Below are 21,516 nucleotides of genomic sequence, written 5' to 3' on the forward strand. Positions count from 1 at the left end.
TCCTCGCTGCTGCATTCTTGTGAGTGTTTTTTCCAATGTAAATATGAGGACAATATAATCACTGATGCCATTTGTCACTACTATCAAATATAGTAGCCTCCTCAACAGGCCTCAGCAGTCAAAATGTGTCCCTCATAAGCTACCAATGGTGTGTTTCATAGTGTCCCAAGCTGCATGATTTAATCAGTTACTGATGTTTCAACAGAAATGCTGAATTGCATCATGTTGAAACATCACAATTCAGGCGGAGGTGCTCAGGCAAACCATTGTGTTTTGTTTTTGCAAATCCCTTAAGGGCGTGCAAACATATATTATTAACTGCTAAGTATATAACAAAATGTACGTGGGGTGTACCTCCAGGAGTCTCAGGATTGTGCTCAGTAAACTACAGATAGTGTCAGGGCACTGTTATACTGAATAAAATGATACATTGGTCAATGAAATCCGTCTTGTGGTGGTTGTTTAATCTTTATTTGTAGTTTTAAGTTAATGATATTCTCGTGCACCGGGGCAACTGTGGGCCAGGCTTTATGTGGTGCTCTGCTTACATTTTCATCTGTATGGCTTACAACAGGTCACTGATCCTTCAGTTACCTTCCCCTTATTTTAAATACTGCATATACTATTGTGGTGTTACAAAAAAAGGGAGCAGGTCACTGAAGGATCAGTGACCTGTCATAAGCCCGTACAGATGCATATGTAAGCAGAGCACCACATAAAGACCCCCCCACAGGCCACCCCAGAGCACGAGAATCTCATTAACTGAAAACTACAAATACAGATTAAACAACGACCACAAGACGGATTTCATCAACCAAGATATAATTTGAATCAATACAATGATGCCAACCTGACAGTGTCTGTAGTTGACTGAGCAAAATCCTGCTGACAGGTTCGCTTTAATGTCATCCATAATCTGTGCAAATACATTGATAAACAAACAAACAAACTATTATAAGTGGGGAAATAAATATAACAAAACTAAAATATTGTAGCTGCCTAAGTGTGAACAGCTTCTTATAATTGGCGATGTCGTTGTGTTCAGAATCACATTTAAAATCATAGCCATCATTTTCATTGATTCTAACTAACCCAAGATAAAGTTTAGCTGTTCTAGTAGGATATTGCTGACATATTCTTTGTTATTTTCTAAACCAATGGTCCATAAACAGCTTACAACACACCAAAGGGATCTCACTGTTGAAAGATATCAGCTAGGAGAAGGGGACAAAAGCATATTCGCCCATCACTAGTATGCAGACTTTTTATATGCATTGTATGTCAAATCTGACTAATAAAACTGGTGTGCAAAAAACAGTAGTCTGTAACACACACACTTTGTTAGGTAGATAACACACAGTTAAATGTCTGTATTTTTTTGCTTCCCTTTTGCATTTTTTTTCTCTTAAACAATTCCTTCCTTCCCAATAGAATCTTTGCATTATTCTCTGTTCTTCCCACACACTATACGGTTTTCTTTTTCATTGCGGTTCTTTAGCACATATATTTTGTATGTAGAATGTATTCAATGCTTTATGGCTTTCACACTTTATTTTTATGGGTAAGCTGTGAGTTGTGGTGTCATATCACTATTCAGATTCACCACAAAATGGCTGCTGAATTCCAAGTTTCTACTTTCATACAGGCTGTGATAGTCCCTCCTGATTGGCTGAGCTATACCTTGTGATGTGATAGCAGCAAGGCATTATGGGTATGCCTAACCAGCCATACCCAAGTTAATAGTAGCTTTCTCTGTTTAATGCAAGAGTCTGCTAGGTATAAAATGGCGGTGGCCATTTTAGGCTATCAATGGGAAATGAATTCACTGGGTTCAGGGAGTTAATAAATCCAACACAAATTCAATTAGCATCAAAGTGATAATCTTTTCTCTGATGAGGGATAAATTTGTGCCTATGTCAGTTGGCCTGTGTCTATTTTTGAGATTGATAAATTAAATTGTGAGCCCAAATGAGCTCAGTTCCCAATTTGCGTGTTCATAGTTTCTGTACAATACTATGGAATATATTGCGGAATGTATTGGAATATTGGAGCGTATATATATATATGCAACTGAAAACAAGTAAACATATTTCTGACTATTACACTTCATATTTTTTGACAGCTACTGTACTTGTGAATTCTATAGCAGTTTTATGACACAGGTATTTTTAACTATTTCTTTAATTTAAACTGCAATTAGTGCTTCTAATCTTGTAATTTAAATATTTTAAGGTCAAGACTCTTTGTAAAATCAGGCATGGAAGGAACAATTTTCTAAAACATTCTATTTTACATTCCCGACATATCACAAACACAGTCATTTTTTTAAGCAAGTGTAAATAACACAATTATTCCAGATCTCCCTGCTGTCACAGCTCTTCAACTTAATTAGGTGTTTTTAGATTCAATTGTTACGAATAAATAACCATATAACGAAACATACCAGTGAAGTTAGACCACTGCTATTTTTACTAAAGATCAAGAGTGTTAAGTGAAACACATGAAATTATGACTGATTCTTTTCTTCATACTTGTTCTTAGCCTCTCATTACAAAATAACACATTGCCTTAAAAAAACAACAACAATATTTACAAAGATCATATACATATTTTATGCTGAAGGCTAGATTTTTTTAGTGGTAAATTTTCTAAACTTACGGTATTTCCATTATTTTTCATCTTTTAATATTACTTCCCCCTCCTGGTCAGTTTCTAATTTTCCAGCTTCACAAGACTGAGCATGGCGGTCCATGTACCGACTGCACTTTCTGGACCAGCCATGGGTATCTTCACCCAAACTGAACAACTTCAGAGGCATATATGAATCTTTTGAGTTTGTGTCAGGAGACCTGTTACTGCCTGGTCTTGAAATCATGCTACGTATATGGGCTGATTCATGAAAATGTTTCTCTCATAAAGCTGGTGCAAAACATTGATAAGCCATAAAGCGTTTAGGCAACTCAAGTTGGCCCACTTTTATAATTTTCATGCCAGTTTCAGCCAGCTCTGCCAAAATGGTCAGAACTGGGGCAGGACAGGGGTGGGAAGGGAGAGTTATGACACAGATTATCTAATTCATGATAAGCTGTGGTATATCTTACACTAAAAATCTAATTCCAGACTGGATAAAGATTTGTGGCGAGGCGCATGGTGGTTGAACAAAACTTTTCAGATGCGCCTGATTCATTAAGAGGCATGTGCCTCTTAATAACTTGGGAACGTCTGACTCCAAAAACCCTCTCAGCAAGACCAGCATGAACAATGCCAGTCTTGATGAGTAGTAAGGGGGCTGTATTACTCGTCAAAAAGAAATCTGACAGGTACCACGCCCCTATCAAAGTGTATCAAACACGCCCCTTTTATACAATTTGATATCAAATTGTTATAAAAGGGCTGTGTTTGATACACTTTTATACAATTTGATATCAAATTGTATATAAAAAGGTATTATAGGACAAAATATTTATATGTTGAATTATTTTCTCTTTTATTCTACTTTTAATAAAGTAGAATAAAAGTAGAATAAAAGGATCATGATTGAATCACTTTTATATCATTCGCTATTGTTTGATATAAAAGGATGTGTTTGATACGCTTTTATATGACCAATAAAGGAAACTTTTACAGCCATTGGGTATTTTATTTATTTGACCATTATTTTAATAAAGGAAACATTTGATTCGAATTGTAAATAAAAATGAGAGATGCTATTTTTATAAAAAAGATAATAGTGTTTATTGAACAACAATCAAATACATTTTTATAAAGCATTACATTTGGCATTTATACTGTTATTTTAGAAGCACATTCAATTATATTTTATTTATCACACAGCTCTGCACTTAATCAAATCAATATATACATATATATATTTATATATATATATATATATAAATATATAATACAGGGCAATATAAGCGCTGTGTGTATTTTCTGTGCTGCTTGCATTTCAGTGATGCAGAAGGGGAGCTAGGGCAGATGTAACAACATCCTGGGAGCTTTCCCATAGGACTTAAGGAATGCAGAAAATCGAATACAGACAGGATGTACCATTGCAATACAATAGGGACTAGGTATTTTAATTGAACAGACCATAAAGGTCAAAGATGAAAAGAGATACAGATGTAAAGATGACAATATGATAAGTTGTTAAGGTATGGACTTATAATAGGGTTACGATATTTTAACTGAACAGTCCAGAAAGGTCAAAGTTGAAATGACATACAGATGTAACCATGACAAGATGATAAGTTGTTATGGTGTGGGCTTACAATAGGGTCACGATATTTTAATTGAACAGACCAGAAAGGCCACTATTTACACAACTATCTCAACAAAAGCAACTGATAAACAGATGTCACTGCAACCTAGACACTTTCCCGTGTTAACTTCATTTTAATAATAAAGGAATCCTACATATTGCACAGTGATAAGCAACGCTGCTTAAATATAAAAGAATGTTTGCAGGGGGAATAGTTTGATTCAAGTAAATCTTGCTTTACAGATTTATATACTAAATTATCATTATGATTTAAGTCATCAGTAAAATGTTGCAAAATCTCATGGAATGAAAGGCCCCTTGCAAGTTTCTTTAGGATATACACGCAATAATGGCCGCACACCGTGCTATAATTATTTTGAATTTGCCTGTCTTGATAGCAGAATAATTCGCTATTTCTCTTTAGGAAGATTATAAATTCATCCGGAAAAAGTATGCTGTCTGGTGAGAGGCCATAACTGTCAAAGAATATTGCATTCTTTTCATTGCAAAGTAAAATTAATATCCAATGTTTGCCGCTCTGATTGGACCGATCTGTATTTACGATGTACGCCGCAGGCCTCTGAGTTACTCTATTTGACGGTAGCAAGTCACACGGATACACCCCATGAAATATGGCCTCTGTATAGTGATCGGCTTTCAATAACGTAGCGAGCTGCAGGGAATCCATCATCAGTAGAAATCATACAATACTTCACGGCGGTTATTAATTTCTAGAATAGATGAATTCACACCGTATACCACCATATTTATCGTATGAGGGGTGGCTAGCGCAAATCGGACTTCAGAACGCAGGTTCCCAGTTTTTATGAGAGAGAAGTGACCTCCAGGTTCTTGGTCGGCTGATAAATCAAATGCAAAAAATGTATAGCCGTCCATAAATTCTTCTCGGTCAATTGCCAGTGCACAATCGGCCTTCTGCTTTCCAGAAATATGGGCAAGAGCCATATACTCTCTTACAGCTAATTCAATATTGAAATTAGGTTGGAATGGCTGGGAGGGTATCTGCTGACCATCCAAATATAAAGCCGCATGGTTTACATTATAATGATGAAAGTACAGTGGATTTTTATTATACGTCCCGCTAAAGGCCTCATTATCTACAAAGCCCAATATAATTACTCGCGGAATAGCTCCTAAAAATAGATTTTCTATATTAGAAATTCGGGTGCCCCCAGGTATGCTGTACACTTTCATACAGGCCCTATCAATAGCATATTTTGCTGTAGCAGATAGTAAGGCCTGAGAGTGACCAATCCTCACAGCGGGAGCCACCTGGACTCTTTTTACATAGAGACATGCGTTCAGAATCTGTACTTTGAGCGGGTCTGGGTCAGCAGAAACCAAACAGAATGCATCTTTATTTCGTGTCAGCTTGATTTTAAGGTCAAGTCCATTCAATATAAGCTTCGGCTGATTAAAAATGTCGCTAAAAATTGGACCGAGCAAATCGACGGGCTTCGAGTGAGCTACTGCATGAGCCCGCTTGTTGAAGCCCACATTGGCGCCATCCAGGATTCGTACATCATGATGTCCAGCGGTATCTTTATAGAATAATCCTGATGTGAATTGCGAGGCTAAAGTCTGTGCGCTGTAATTTAGCAGAGTTTCAATGTAGGCCCTATAGCTGTATAGATTGTCTGATTGTGAGATGAGGCGATCACCCAGGGTGACATCAACTTGATTAAAAAGAGTCGCTAATGGATAGTTAATGAGAGCTACACGGGCTCCATCCGCGATGGCAGAATTATCTTGTTTTACGACCCGGCAACTTATGTAAAGTAGGGTATTATTTAAATCATAATAATATTCACCACTTCCCGATATGAAAAATTCAAGTGGTGCATTGTCTGCCAGAGCTGCAATAGGCTGAACTTCAATGAATATCGATTTCTCAACAGAAACCTGCGTAGGAGGTATTTGAAAAATATCCAGTTCTGATTTCATGCACTCCACCGAAGCATCATGTATGAAGGCCATGTTATATATAATATATTTATTTTATATATTTTTCCTAAAAGATGTCTTCAACACTGCGTCTTACTCTTTTCTGGCGTTTGCGTCTTGCGGGTGTGATTTTATTCATGAGCATTGGTGGTGGCGAATAGCGAACACGCCTTTTTCTTTTTTTCTGTTTTTTAGCAACATAAACAATACCGGAGCCTTCCTGAGGAGGTGTGTTTAGCCTATTCATAGCGGCTGCTGAGAAAGAGGCAATGGCGTCCTTAGCAATATTTGAAACAGCTGTCTTTACATGGGGTTTTACTAATTCGAGTCCTTTTCTCAATAGAGGAACCGCTTTTCTAAATAAGCCTCTAAATATTCCTGCAAGTCCAGCCCCATACATGTACTCATCACCCCGAAATCCCTCTAATCCGTGACCTGTCTGAGCAATATAGTAGCGGGCATAAATGGCCGGATCTCCGTAAACACGTTGCGACACCATTTTGACGTGTCAATCACGACGCGGTCTGAAATGTAATCGCAAAATAGTTTTTCCGTACTTGAATTTAACAGGCGTACCCTGATCAGTCAAGATAGAGATGCTTACAGAATCAAAGTGCTGTTTGCATAGAGGTACATAATCAGGTCTTGTGTATTGAAGTGTGATGATCTCCCCACTTTTACCAGTCACCTGCGCAGTTCTCAGAAGCTGGACGTAAGAATCTCCGACTAGTTGATGGTTAATAATGTCTGAGTAAACAAATAAGGTATAAAATCCGTTCATGATATCTGCGTAGCTCTTCTTGGGGCTAATCACACTATTATCATAGGCCTCAATATAAGGTGGTAGTCCTAAAATATGAGACAATTTTGGGCCTGGAGCAAAATGTATCGTGGGGGAATCCGATAGAGTAACACTTCTCCTCACTTCGTCAAAGCGGAGCTTTAACCCCTCCGGGGCAATCTTAGAATTTTCAATCCTTTCATTAATAGCCCTTATAAGGTCCGAAATATTTAAATAATAGCCTGCTTTTACGAAATATTCTCTTAGAACATCCCCTCGTTTTCCAAGAAAAAATGTGCCTTCGCTATTTTCGAAAGTAAACCAGGTGTGGGGATACTGAAATTCTGTGAGGGCTACTTCATACGGGCCTACAAGATGTACAGGCTTTGCCAGTTTAGTGGTAAAATTCGAAATCGTGTTGTCTGGGAATAGCTTACTTGACGCATTACACGCTAGGGTAATATAAAATGATCCAGAATCCATGATTAGAGGTCCGTCAGCTGGTTTTCTTTAATCCAAGTATTAAATTTTTCCGGATATCCCTTCCATTTAACGAGATACAGGGTGGACCCTCTGACGCGCTTTTTTCTTAACACTTTTTCTATTTTGTAGATGCGATTCTCATCCGATGTGACTTTTTGTAGTTCCTCCTTATAAAATGACCCAATCACAGGTTCTCCGTACAAATCCACGATTTTGTAGAGGGGGAATTGGAATTTTGTGTTAATTTCGGATATGATAAATATTTCATCGGTATATGATTGTTCATATGCTTTCATAAATGTACGTTTATATTGGACCAAACGTACATTGTCGCCAATTTTAAAAGAAGGCTTAATACGCTTATTTTTCATGCTCGAGTCATAAATATTTTTCCATATTTGTAGTGAATTTTTGCTTGTAACATCAATTGGTCTACATCGAATGGTAGAATGATAGGTTCGATTGTAGCTATCAACCAAATCTGGTAAAATATCAATATACCTATTAGTGTTATTTTTTGTAAAATACCGCCACATTCGAGTTTTTAATGTACGATTAAACCGCTCCACAATAGAGGCCTTAACTGCATTATTCGTAAGATAATGTAGAATATCATACGTTTTACAAAGGCGCTTCATCGACGAATTAATAAATTCTTTGCCCCGATCCGTCTGTAATTTCTTCGGTATGCGCTTATCATTTTGAAATATCAGCTCGAATGAACAGGCTACAGCGGCCCCAGTCTTGTTTGATAAGGCTACGCACCACGCAAATTTTGATAGGCAATCAATCACGGTAAGGATATATTTAACATTATCATTTTCCTTCGAATAGTCAATTAAACTCACTAAATCTCCTTGCCACAATGCATCCATGTTTGAGACCATGATCTTATTTGTCAGAAATCTTTTTCTCACAGGTTTGTGCAACAAATAGCTATCCTGGTTATTTAACCAATCACGCACAATTGATTTTTTAATTCCGTAATCTCTAGTTTCTCTATATAATTTATCAATTCCGCCATAGGAGCCGGAGGCATTAGGAGTAAAATACTGGTTCTCTAATATTTTTTCATTGTGTCTAGAAGACATCGTCTCATGAACCAATGCCGTCTTTATCAGAAAATCAAAATGTATAAAATGAAATTAAATGTGGAATGTAATACAAATATATCATGCTTGATATCATTATAATATGAGTATACCATGATTGTTTGGGCCAGCATGATGGGCTGTAACTGGGAGGCTCTTGTGGGTGTTAACTGGAGGTGTAGACTTTCTGCTGATTGCTTGAGACCTTTTGGTGAGGCGTAACTGGGCTGTGAATCTAGGTGGAGCGATCCTGCTGTCTGGCTTTAAAACAGGCCATTAGGTGGTGCCCTTACACACATTCAGCGGCTGAGACACCATTCCTGTTATACTGGACAGCAACTTCTACTCTTTAAAATAGTAAGTATTAACACATTATTTAATTAATATTGTGGTCAATTGCTGTATAGTAATATTTATTATATAGGATATAATTGTATTTTCCTTAGAATAGATTTACTCATTTAGAAGAAATTTAGATATTTAATACAATATTTATTTGATGTATAATTATTTAATTGATGTTCACCTATAATTTTATTTGCCTTTTGTATCAATTATCATATAGTATATAAAATGTATTTCTTCGGCATAGACTTAGATTATAATTTATTTTATAGTACTTCCCACCGCATAGTTATAGTTAATAATTTTAAAAGTATAATAGTATTCTCAATTTAAATCATTTTAGTTAAGATGGAAGCCTACGATTTTGAACAAGCCGAGCCTCTTCTTACGAGCACACAATGCGACCAACTAGGTAGGTCTTATATTGAATATAATGAACGGAGTGTTAGACAATCTGATTAAAGTTTTGTTTTGTATATTAATTATATAATATTTTGCTCTTTTTCAGAAGAGTCACTAAACAGCGCCTTTCCTCAGTTACTTCAGACTTTGGATTCCATAGATGCATACCCTTTAGCACCTTTTAATGCTGGCGGAGAATCAAGTACTGCAACTTCACATTATGCTATCACTGGTAAGCCGTATATTTGTATAATAACTGCTTTAATCATATGTAGACGTGAAACTAAATACAATTTCTCATACAGATGCTGAGATGCTGCAAGCGGACGATAAGCAAGAAAACGTCCATGTTACTGAAGAGCCTTTAAATCTGGTGAATCCGCTGCGGAGGCAACAAACATATCAAAAAGGTAAGAACATATGGAAAAAGTAACATCTCTTTGAAAAAAGAGTCCGTATGTATGTAGGGATGAAATTTCCCCTAATTTCTTATACAGGTGACCAACACTTGAAAGAATGCTATAATGTTGATGGGCCCATGGTTTCTAACAATCCTAAAAAGCCGCGGAAACCACGAAACACATCGCTCAAGATTAGGGCACCCAGGGTTTCTATCAGGCCTAGCGGGAAACCAAAAAATATGGCGCTGCTGTTTCGAAAAGGTACTGTGAGCTTGAAAACAATAGATAATCAGTATCGTGAAGAAAATCATTTCAGGCATGTCTAATAGTTTTATTTTATTTACGGCAGATAAACGAGCGGCAAGAAAAAGGCTATATTCAAATGAAAATACATACATCCCACTGACGGTGAATAGTGAGACGACTATTAACCCAGAGCGTGCAGAAGACCAATACCCAGAACAATCTTGTAAGTATATATTTCGTTTTTCTGTAATAATGATAATAATCTTTATTTATTTAGAGCTTACATATTCTGCAGAGATTTATAATTCAGCTTTTCCTAGACATCCAGGCATAAGTAACAGTTATCAAAACAATAATTAAAGCAAAATTAGTGAGGCCCCTGCTCATAAGGGGTACAACCTAAAATACTATCTTTATACAAACACTTATATGTGTTTCTTCACTATCTGGTACATGTAACATTTCCATTGTTACTCAAGCTTCATGGACATCTGACACATGTAACTTTTTCTTTTAGATACAAAGAATATGCTAAAAAAAGATGCACAGCCGTTGCTGCAGCCTCAAGTACTGCAGGAGCGTACTTACGGGCCAACGCAGATCCCCCCACAAAGAGTTAATCCGGCAGTGAGATCAACTCCGCTTTCACCAATCATTGTTCTGTCGGATGAAGAAATTCCTCTGAAACGCAAGCAACCTAGGAAGGCGGTACCGAAGTCTTCGACCCGAAAATATAACGCCGCCTCAGCTGCACCCAATAATACACATTCAATCATTTCCGTGGACGGTGTGGCACAAGCTGAACGTGAAGCCATCAACAGAGAAATTGATCAGCTTGCTGAGGGTAAGAAGACCTCTAATCTGGACAATATACGTGTGTGTCATACTATACACCCTGCAGATATTACTTTTGCAGGAACGTCTAATGAATTTGCAATTGTACATCCTTTAAAGAGACGAACAGTATCAACCCAGACCCAGGGGGCAAGTAAAAAACAAAAAGTACATAATACCCCAATTACCCCTGGGTGGCCTGAAGAACAGTATAAGGTGTTTCATGATATGGCGCCTCAGTACCTAAATTACAAAAACGTTATTACTCATCTTAAATATTTCTGTGACACTTATGAAAGGTTACAAACTGCAGCCCCAACACCTGACATTGTTGATGAGCTATATGCATTCCAAAGAGACTGTGCAGATGGTCCATCAGTCTTTGTGAAATCAAATAAACATAATTCAATGTGACTAGGCTTGGTTGGTTATGGTCTGCAGAAACTGTCTAAAATATCTCCACAAAGGGGTTATAGATCGAGAACAATTAAACGCGCTCAAAGGTTGTTGATTAGCGCAAGACGATCACTAGCAGCTAGAAGCCTGCGAGAGCCAACTCACAGACCGATAACTACACAAAACCCTCAGCTGTTGATACATGCACAGAGTCCCTCGTTTCACAGCCATGATCCCCCTAGGGGTGTTAGCCCCGATGTGTCTCCAATCGCTCAAAGCTTTGAGCCTCTTGAAACACAGGCTGAAAATGTACATGATGTTGCAGCTGACGGTCATGTTGATGAAAATGTACGGGACATAGATGAAAATGGACATGATGATGCATCTGATGGTTATGTTGATGATAATGTACAGGACGTAGATCATTCAGTATTTTTACAACATTTTTATCACCATCAAAGAGATGTCCGCAATTTCAATGCTCGCATGTATATTGATCATTTCAGATTTGTAAATTTAGACCGCATTCAATCATTCGTAGAGGCCCTAAACATTGTGCATGGAGCCATTCAGTCTTTACTGGACAGAGTTATCAGAGACATTGACCCTGGAGACTTTGTTCAGTTAAGGCTTGAAGGCGGTGACACGTTAGATCCCATTTTCACTACAAAACAGACAAGGGAGGATTTTAGTTCTGAAGCATTCTTAAATGCCGTAGCTCGCACATTGCAAAGCAATGCTGAATGCTTAGCAAACAGCTCCCTGAAATTAGTCATAACAATTATTAAAAACAGACGCGGCGGCATAAAAAGACGTCTGAAATCTATAGCGAGTAGTCAAATCATTAAGCAAAAGAAACGATGGCTTTACGACTATAATAATTACAGCACAAATTTGTGCTTTGCCGCTAGCGTGTGCGCCCTGATCACCAACACCGATGTTGGTGATACAGTTTTACTGAATTGTGCTAAATCCATACACGCGGCCCTGGCCATCCCTGAGGACCAGCTTATAAGTTTTAGTGATATTGAAGCTTTTGAGAAACATCTGGGTGTCAACATTAAAGTATTATACTACAGTCAGGGCGACTGGCGATATTTTCAAACAGGTAATACCCCTAGTGCTAGAACTATTTTCATATTGCATCATGATAATCACTACTACGGTATCAAAAATATGAAGGGTTTTATCGGCGCGGATTACTTTTGTGAAAGATGCAATTCGTTGTTTCATCACAAATTTAATCATTCGTGTCAATATTTTTGCAAGGCTTGTCAAAGAGAGAGTTGTGTGGAGAGAACCGACACGGATCAGCCACCTCGCTGTCCAATTTGTCGTGTGTTTTGTCGGTCCAGTGAGTGCTTAGACCTCCACACTCATTTATCTGCAGATAATTCAACATTCTGCAGACTTAAAATATTTTGTGATAAATGTCATCATTTTGTCCCCAGAGAAAGTGATTCTGAACATAAATGTAAAGGGTTGCGCTGTCCTGTCTGTCACAGACGTTTAAATAAATTTGATGAGCACCTTTGTTACATGCGCCGGTATGTACCAAAGGAGGCGACAGATCAATATATATTTTATGACTTTGAATGTATGCAGGAGACAGGTACTCACATCCCAAATTATATTTATGCTACGACGCTGTATGGTAGCCCCTCCTGGGAGTTTGAAGGTAAATCAGCAACTCATGATTTTGTGCAATTCTTTACATCCGGTAAATTTTCTGGATATACGTTTATAGCCCACAATGCTGGAAGATACGATGCATACTTTATTGTTAAGGAACTGATTTCTGAAAAACTCTGTGTGAAATTAATATCCCGAGGTGGCCGTCTCTTGTGTGTAACACTGCCTGATTTGGAACTGAGGTTTATTGACTCCCTAAATTTCATACCGATGAAACTTAGTAAGATGCCACAGGCTATGGGGTTCTCAGGCTCAAAAGGACATTTCCCCCACTTTTTTAACACCGAAGAAAATCAAAACTATGTGGGCCCCCTACCAGCTGTAAAATATTATGGGGTAGAGTACATGTCACCTAGTGAGAAAGGGGAATTCATGGAGTGGTATGAGACGCAGGAAAATACAACTTTTGACTTTAATTCTGAACTAAAGTCTTACTGTAAACAAGATGTTGAGATTCTGAGACACTCATGTGAACTTTACAGGGAGCGTGTCATGGAAATGACGCAGAAAAATGTTAAAATATACTGTAAGCAAGAAAAGAAAAAAATTGAAGTGTCCAGATGTGTTGATCCTTTTCAACTCGTAACCCTTGCATCTGTATGTATGTCAATGTACAGGTTTAAATTTCTTCCAAAAAAGACCATTGCCATTTTACCGGGTGATAATTATCACAAGACACAAAAACGGTTTTCATCACCCGCTATACAGTGGCTCATGTATGTATCCCACACAGAGAACATAGCAATCCAACATGCTTTAAGAGGTGGTGAAAAACGAGTTGGGAAATATTTTTTAGACGGTTATGCCTATGTTAATGAGAGACATATCGCATTCGAATTTCAGGGGTGTTTTTATCATGGGTGTCCAATCTGCTATAATGAATACGATTCAAATAAGGTCACAAACACCTCCTATGGTCAATTATATTATGCCTTTTTAGCTAAAAAACGTTTTCTGCAGTGGTGTGGCTACACAGTGAGAGTCCTGTGGGAACATGAATGGAATGAAATGATTCAAAAAGATTCTAATCTTCAATCATTTCTTCTCCAAATGGAATTCCCAGTCCCTTTAGACCCCCGCGATGCTCTTTATGGGGGCCGTACTAATGCCATTAAACTTTATCACCAACTGAAGCCTGGGGAGACGCTACATTACTATGATTTCACCAGCCTGTATCCTTTTGTAAACAAAACTAAAACATATCCCATTGGTCATCCACACATTATCTATGAGGATTTTGGGTTCATTAAAAAATACTTTGGAATTGCCAAAGTCAAGGTCTACCCTCCGAGGGATTTATTTTTTCCTGTTCTACCGGTAAAACTCAACAAAAAATTATTGTTTCCTCTATGCTACACATGCTCTGTAAATTCGCAGACAGAGGAATGTACACATAGTGATGAAGAGCGGGCTCTGACAGGTACATGGTGCACTATAGAGCTTGAGATGGCCATAGAGAAAGGCTATAGGATAGCCCACATCTATGAAATTTGGGATTTTCCTAAAACCAGTGACCGCCTGTTTTCTCGGTACATTAAATTACATCTTAGGGATAAGCAGGAGGCCTCAGGCTATCCTAGCTGGTGCACTGATGACAGTAAGAAACAACAGTACATTGATTCCTTTCTTGAAAAAGAAGGGGTTCAATTACGCTCTGAAAATATAGGAGAGAACCCTGCTAAGAGACAGATCTCCAAACTTTTCTTAAATTCTTTATGGGGAAAGTTTGCCCAGAAATCTAATTTACCATGCACCAGCATTATTAGCGATCCTGATGAACTGTTTCAACATGTTTTTTTACCGTATTACGATGTTTCGATGTTGCATTTTATTGATGATGAAACCGCAACAATAGATTGGAAATATACAGAAGGGCACCACACCATCAACAAGAACACAAACATTTTTATAGCCTGTTTTACAACAGCGTATGCTAGACTAGAGCTTTACTCTCTGCTGGACAGGCTGCAGGAAAGGTGCCTTTATCACGATACTGATTCTGTTATCTTTGTGCAGAGAGAAGGTGAGTGGAGTCCTCCTTTAGGTGATTACCTGGGGGAATTGACCAGTGAGATACCTGATGACACTTACATCACTGAGTTTGTATCTGCAGGCCCAAAGACCTACGGATACAAACTCAACACCGGTAAAACTGTCTTAAAAGTGAAGGGAATAACATTAAATGTTGGTAATGCTCAATCTATTAATTTCAGCAGTCTAAAAGATCTTGTTCTGGACTACCCGCGTAATTCTGATTCTGAAACGCAAAAACGTATTGTCGTAGAGCAGCCCGGCATTGTGAAAAATAAAAAGTTCTGGTCCGTTGAAACAAGACTTCTTCGAAAAACCCAAAAGTGTGTTTACACAAAGCGCAGCCTATTAGACGATTTTACCACCGTGCCATTTGGATATTAATTGTGACTCATGATGGACCCACGTTTGCAGCATCCATTCTCGTGTATTCTAGCAGGCCCGTCTAATTCTGGAAAAAGTTACTTTGTAAAACAATTGTTACATAATATTGACACTCATTTTTCTCATAAGCCTGATAATATTGTTTGGTTTTATTCCTGCTGGCAGAAACTATATGATGAAATCTCTCTTTCTTTTCCCTTCATCAGATTTGTGGAGGGTCTGCCGCATACATTCGTAGATGATGAATTATTCCCTCCTGAAAAGGTAAATTTGACTATTGTTGACGATCTCATGGAGAGTGCTAGTGATAACTGCGAAATAGAAAAAGCATTTACCAAGTATGTCCACCACAGAAATCTCAGCATTTTCTACCTGGTACAAAACATATTTTGTCAAGGAAAGAAAAGCCGCACGATAAATTTAAACACAAAGTACATGGTCCTTTTTAATAACCCTCGGGATAAATTGCAAATTGTAACACTAGCGCGACAAATGTATCCAGGAAAAACACGCTATTTCTTAGAAGCTTTTGAGGATGCCACGCGGGTGCCTTATGGGTATTTGTTGCTAGACTTAAGAGCGGATACCCCTGAGGATCTTCGCTTGAGGACGGGCCTGTTTCCTCCAGCGTTACCAGCTGTGTATGTTCAAAAGAAAAATACTTCTAAAAAGTGAATTTTAAACAAAATCAGACATTCTACACTGCGACCATAGTGTTGTAAAGATGTCGGAGAGAATACGGCGTAACTGGAAGCTCTTAAAAACACTGGTGAAAGCCCCACCTTCTATCAGAAAATCTATTTTGTGCAATGCGAGTCATGATTTAATTACAGCTATAGGGGAGATTGCATTAAACATCTTAAAAGGTCGAATCCCTCTGAAAGAGCGACAAAAAAATATACTAAAAAAGTGGCGAAAAGCTATAAAATCCATGAGTAATAAATCTCACAGCATAAAGAAAAAGAAGCAGCTACTGAAGCAGACTGGTGGCTTTATAGGTCCTCTTTTAGGCTTTGCAATCCCAATAATAACAAGCCTGCTTGCCGGCAAATAATGGAACATACCGAGAAAATGTATCTTGTTCCCAAGCAGGAGCTAATCAAACTTCGGCCCCCTATCACAGACATTCGCCAAAGCGTTATCCAACGTCTTGATGGTGAAATTAGTGAGATTTTACAGCGTCGTGACATGCCGGATGACGTGAAAATTAAAAAATATAGTGATGTACTGCAAAGATACTTGGTTCATGCTAAACAAGATGCTAAGGAGCTATCAACTTTAAAGATCATTAACACTCCAGAATCTGATCACCAACAATTGTCAAATTCACCCGTTGATAAAAGCCCCGCTGTCAATGAAATTGTAAGTCATGTAAATCAACGATATAAAAAGAATGCAGAACTTCTACTAAACAAGATGTTGCAAAACACAAATATTACATCGTGGAATGATAAAAGTGAGTTTATTTTCAAAGGAACTGTAATACCCGGCTCTAATATGCTGGATTTGGTGCGTAACACAACTCAGAGCCATGCCCTAACTGGCAGGAATTTACCAAGGGGCTGGAATACATTTATGCACGCTATGGCCGAGTTAAATATGCCATCCACAGTTGTGGGCAATTCCGCAACTAGAGTCCATTTAGATAAATTAAAAATGCCCATGAATGAAACTGATGGCGTGTATAATCCTCGAGCCCTATCCACCCCCAGTCGGGCGATCCGTCCTTTACACTTCTCACCATTAGGTATCACACAAGGGCCACTGATGCCTAAAAAAAGTACTGTTCCATTACTACAGTCCATGTGGCTCACTATGTAACATTGGTTCTGTTCAATTGTAATGCATTAAATTATTATATAAGAAATGTGATGTATATATTTATAATATTAAATATACAAATTGTTATATACGAATGTAACGCTTTTTGTAACACTTTATACTGTCCTGTATTATATATATTTTGATTTGATTAACTGCAGTGCAGTGTGATAAATAAAATGTAATTGAATGTACTTCTAAAATGACAGTGTAAATGTCAAATGTATTGCTTTATAAAATGTATTTGATTGTTGTTCAATAAACACTATTATATTTTTCATAAAAATGGCGTCTCTCATTTTTATTTACAATTCGAATAAAATGTTTCCTTTATTAAAATATTCACCATATAAATAATACACCCATTGAATCGATACTAATTAAAGTATAAAATGTCTATAAAAGGCAAACATTTGATTCCTTTATTAAAATATTGGCCATATACATAATATGCCCAATGAACCGATACTAATTAAAGTATAAAATGTCTATAAAAGGCAAACATTTGATTCCTTTATTAAAATATTGGCCATATACATAATATGCCCAATGAACCGATACTAATTAAAGTTTAAAAAGGATATAAAAGGGTCCTTTATTGGTCATATAAAAGCGTATCAAACACATCCTTTTATATCAAACAATAGCGAATGATATAAAAGTGATTCAATCATGATCCTTTTATTCTACTTTTATTCTACTTTATTAAAAGTAGAATAAAAGAGAAAATAATTCAACATATAAATATTTTGTCCTATAATACCTTTTTATATACAATTTGATATCAAATTGTATAAAAGTGTATCAAACACAGCCCTTTTATAACAATTTGATATCAAATTGTATAAAAGGGGCGTGTTTGATACACTTTGATAGGGGCGTGGTACCTGTCAGATTTCTTTTTGACGAGTAATACAGCCCCCTTACTACTTTGATGAATCGGGCCATGGATGGTAAATTTGATCATGTGAAGCCAACCTAATTCTGGTTTCATATTAATGTAAATACTTTCAGCCAAAGTGCCAGGGAGCTACATATACAGAACTGTCTTGCAAATGTATCCATTCACTTAAATTGGGCAAATGGAGTCCAAAATATAGAACTTTAGTCTTTCCAGTGTAAGGGTTGTACAAGGACTAGTTGGTGTCCACTTCCCTGCCTGTGTTTAAGCTGGTGTGTTTAACCTCTAATACTGTGAAACATATATGATGCTGCTACAGTACGTATGTTAGATATATCTCATGTGTATTATAATGATATTACTATGCTGCGTCACACAATGTAAATATGTTATGTGTAGGGAAAGTGTAGTAATTAGATTAGCCCACTAGAGGGGGCACAATAGTATAAGATAGCAATAAGATAGAAACTAGTTAATTATTAGGGGCCAACTGGTGTAAGGTATAGAGAGCTTCCTGTATTGTGTCTGTAGGGCCTGGGAGCCTGGATAGGGAAGTTGCGCCACGCAACATTTAAGTAAAGGAGCCCAGCTTGTCCAGGGCCTAGGAGCAACTGTCACTTGGGAGGAGGAATACAGGGCAGCTTCAACATGGTTGCAGTAAACTACGTGGAAAGATGCCTAAATATCCAGGGTGAAACAGACAGGAAACTCCTGAAGGTGGTTAGGCTGGCCAGACAGAACGCTGCTGTACCGGAAACGATGGTACGACCCTGCGATATTCCTGGAGGCATAAGGGACAGCATAGGGAAAGCAAAGGCTATGATGTGTGAAGGATCCTGTGTTGTACCTGTGACTAATCTGGATGAGCTGAGACAAGAACTGAGTAAAGTTGTTTGTTTAACACTGGATCTGGACTCTGCCTGTCTTTGCATGGTATTTGAGAAAGGAAACCCTCAGCAGACTGGAGAGGCTTCTGATGTGTAAGTAAGTGGACCAACAAAAGCACAACCAAAGGGACATTGTTTTTATATGATGGAGGGCCAGGGTGTGCCAGTATTGTCACCCTCTGCCACAAATACCCCCCCTGGTCCCCGGTACACCAGTACACACTTTTGCATTTTATTTTAATGTTCCAGTATGTATGACATGAAAAACATAATATCTTTACAAATATTTTTATACAGTATCTAGAGTTCCCTTGTAGACTTGTGGATCTTCATGATAAGAGACTACAGAAAAGTCTGTAAAGTGTGATCATACTGTAATACTTTCCACCATCCATAACTTCTCCTGTTCCCAGTAGTCCTAGTTCTGTTTCTTTTCTGCACCACATGGCCCAGATGAGCTGACTTACTGTTAGAAATGTTGCTGTTCTGTTGTGAACTGTTGTAGTTCTGTGCTCCCACCTGGGACTTGATCGAGTCTGGTGCTATTTTACTAGGGTCGCAAGCACCGGCATTGTCTTGATCTTGGAGGTGAAGCTACTACACGTGCAGGGAAAATGTCCTAATCTTAGGGAGCATTGTGTTCTGGAGTAGTTGGACATGTGGGAACACGGGACACCGTATCTCTCACAAATTTCTCTGTCCAGGGGAGCATGGTTTGCTGTGTCTGGTCCTAGGCAGTGGTGGTATTGTGAACATTCTGCTGTGCAAGTTAACAGGAAATGGTTGTCTGGGGGTGATTGGGAGGTGTTCAACACCTAATCATTTCCTTCAGCATCAGGCGGGCTATTTAACCCTGTTCCCATCTCACATCTTTGCTATTTATTGCAGTTCCTGTGTGTTGTGGTGGTGAGTAGTGCTTAGGGCCGCCATCAGAGGATTACTCCCCCAGGAGCATCCTGTCAGTTTGTTATCTAAACATGCGTCCGTGGACTCATGCTCAGTTAAAATCTATTGCTGTGCCGGCCCCCATGGCAATAGTTAAAAGTTGCCAGCTAATCACGTTGCCGACGTATGATGTCACTGTCATGCGCTGGCGAGTCTGCACTTCAAATGGATGGGGGAAATGACGATGTTGGAGTAACTTTTTTTGTACTGAAAGCGGCAAGCAACAATATGGAGATGAATGGGGCAGGATCATGGAACCCTTGGGGCAGAATGGAGACAGATGGGGCAGGATCATGGGACACATGGTGCACGATGTAGACAGATGAGGTAGGATCATGGGAAACATGTGGTAACATCATGGGACACACGGGGCAGGATTCATACAGATGAGTAGTACAACAAATGCCAGATTCATTATAATATAAACACCGGGTGTATATACGCCCTATAAGTGCACATGAGCCACTCCACTGTGAAAAGTTGGAAAGCAAGAGAGCCACAGGAGTTTAATAGGTTAAAATACAGCCTTTATTAACATACAAGGAATAAAATAACAGGCACAAGCATAGACAAGGATTTAATGTAAACACCAAAACCGGAAAAAGGTGTTACTGCGCACACCATGAATACTAGCCACAGAAATGTAACCCCAATGATCAGTCTCCAGAAATAAACTCCCAATTTGAAACAAAATGGTAATGTCTCAAAATGACATAAGGCCACTGTATGAGCTGATTGTCCCGCTTAGTAAAGCGATCACCATGTGAAGGTGAAAGCACGGGGGGGAGAAAAAGTGAAAGGGACAGCATGAGGAGCGGCAAAAAAGTACTTACATAAGGGCGCAGACACTGCAGTCCGGGACACCCCGACGCGCGTTTCGCCAACTCACGTTTGGCTTTCTTGAGGGGAAGTGTGCTGGGCATGGATATTGAACCTTTTAAAAGCATTCAAATTAGGTCATCTGGTTGTCAGCTGATCAATTCCTCACGCGCCGTGTATGGGCGGCGCATGCGCACTTCCCCGGCATTCCCCAGCGCCGAACATCCGGCGATGCCCGGCCGGAAAGCGAGTGGGGACAGGAAGTCCCCAGTCACAAGCAGACACAGGCTGTGCTGGATCGTCGGAGCCAGGAGGACCCGCAGGAAGAGCGCAGGCGCACAACAGCGGTGCCGATCACAGTGACCCAGTGTCATAATGAATATGTGTAAGAAAAAAACAAACAATACAACAAAAAAATATAAAAATGAAAGACAAAACAGGTCCTCCACAGTCATTGTCCGCTGGATAGATCTTCATATTAGCTATTTCAAGCATCTTCAGATAATCAGCTTCACTTGTGGGGAAATCAGCAACCAATGGATATGATAGATATGCAAGCATCCACAGATACATAGTCATAATAGACTGAATAAAAAAAGGGGGGGGAAAGATAATAAAATTAAAAACACACATAACCAACACGACAATTAAAAATACAAAAAGTGGAGGAAGTAAGTCCACAAATGCTCTCTATAGAAAAGTGCCAAAATTGAGGGACTCATTAAGGCCAGCGGGCTTCATTGTGCCTAAGGTTCCTCCCTTTTTTTATGCTTTTAAAAGGTTCAATATTCATGCCCAGCACACTTCCCCTCGAGAAAGCCAAACGTGAGT

The 21,516-nt window shown here is 38.6% G+C and overlaps 1 protein-coding gene across 1 annotated transcript; it reads left to right on the top strand.

The window, feature by feature from the left end:
• The first annotated feature begins 9,610 nt into the window (after positions 1-9,610).
• LOC141083697 (uncharacterized) lies at positions 9,611-17,419 on the top strand. The gene is made up of 3 exons (XM_073568094.1): positions 9,611-9,738; positions 9,826-10,198; positions 10,493-17,419. Exon 3 carries the CDS (start codon positions 11,692-11,694, stop codon positions 15,310-15,312), a length of 3,621 nt encoding a protein of 1,206 aa, XP_073424195.1. The 5' UTR covers positions 9,611-9,738; positions 9,826-10,198; positions 10,493-11,691; the 3' UTR covers positions 15,313-17,419.
• Positions 17,420-21,516: the final 4,097 nt, after the last annotated feature.

This window comes from Dendrobates tinctorius, unplaced genomic scaffold, assembly GCF_039654945.1.
Source record: "Dendrobates tinctorius isolate UK_male_01 unplaced genomic scaffold, ASM3965494v1 ptg000005l, whole genome shotgun sequence".
NCBI classification, from domain to species: domain Eukaryota; kingdom Metazoa; phylum Chordata; class Amphibia; order Anura; family Dendrobatidae; genus Dendrobates; species Dendrobates tinctorius.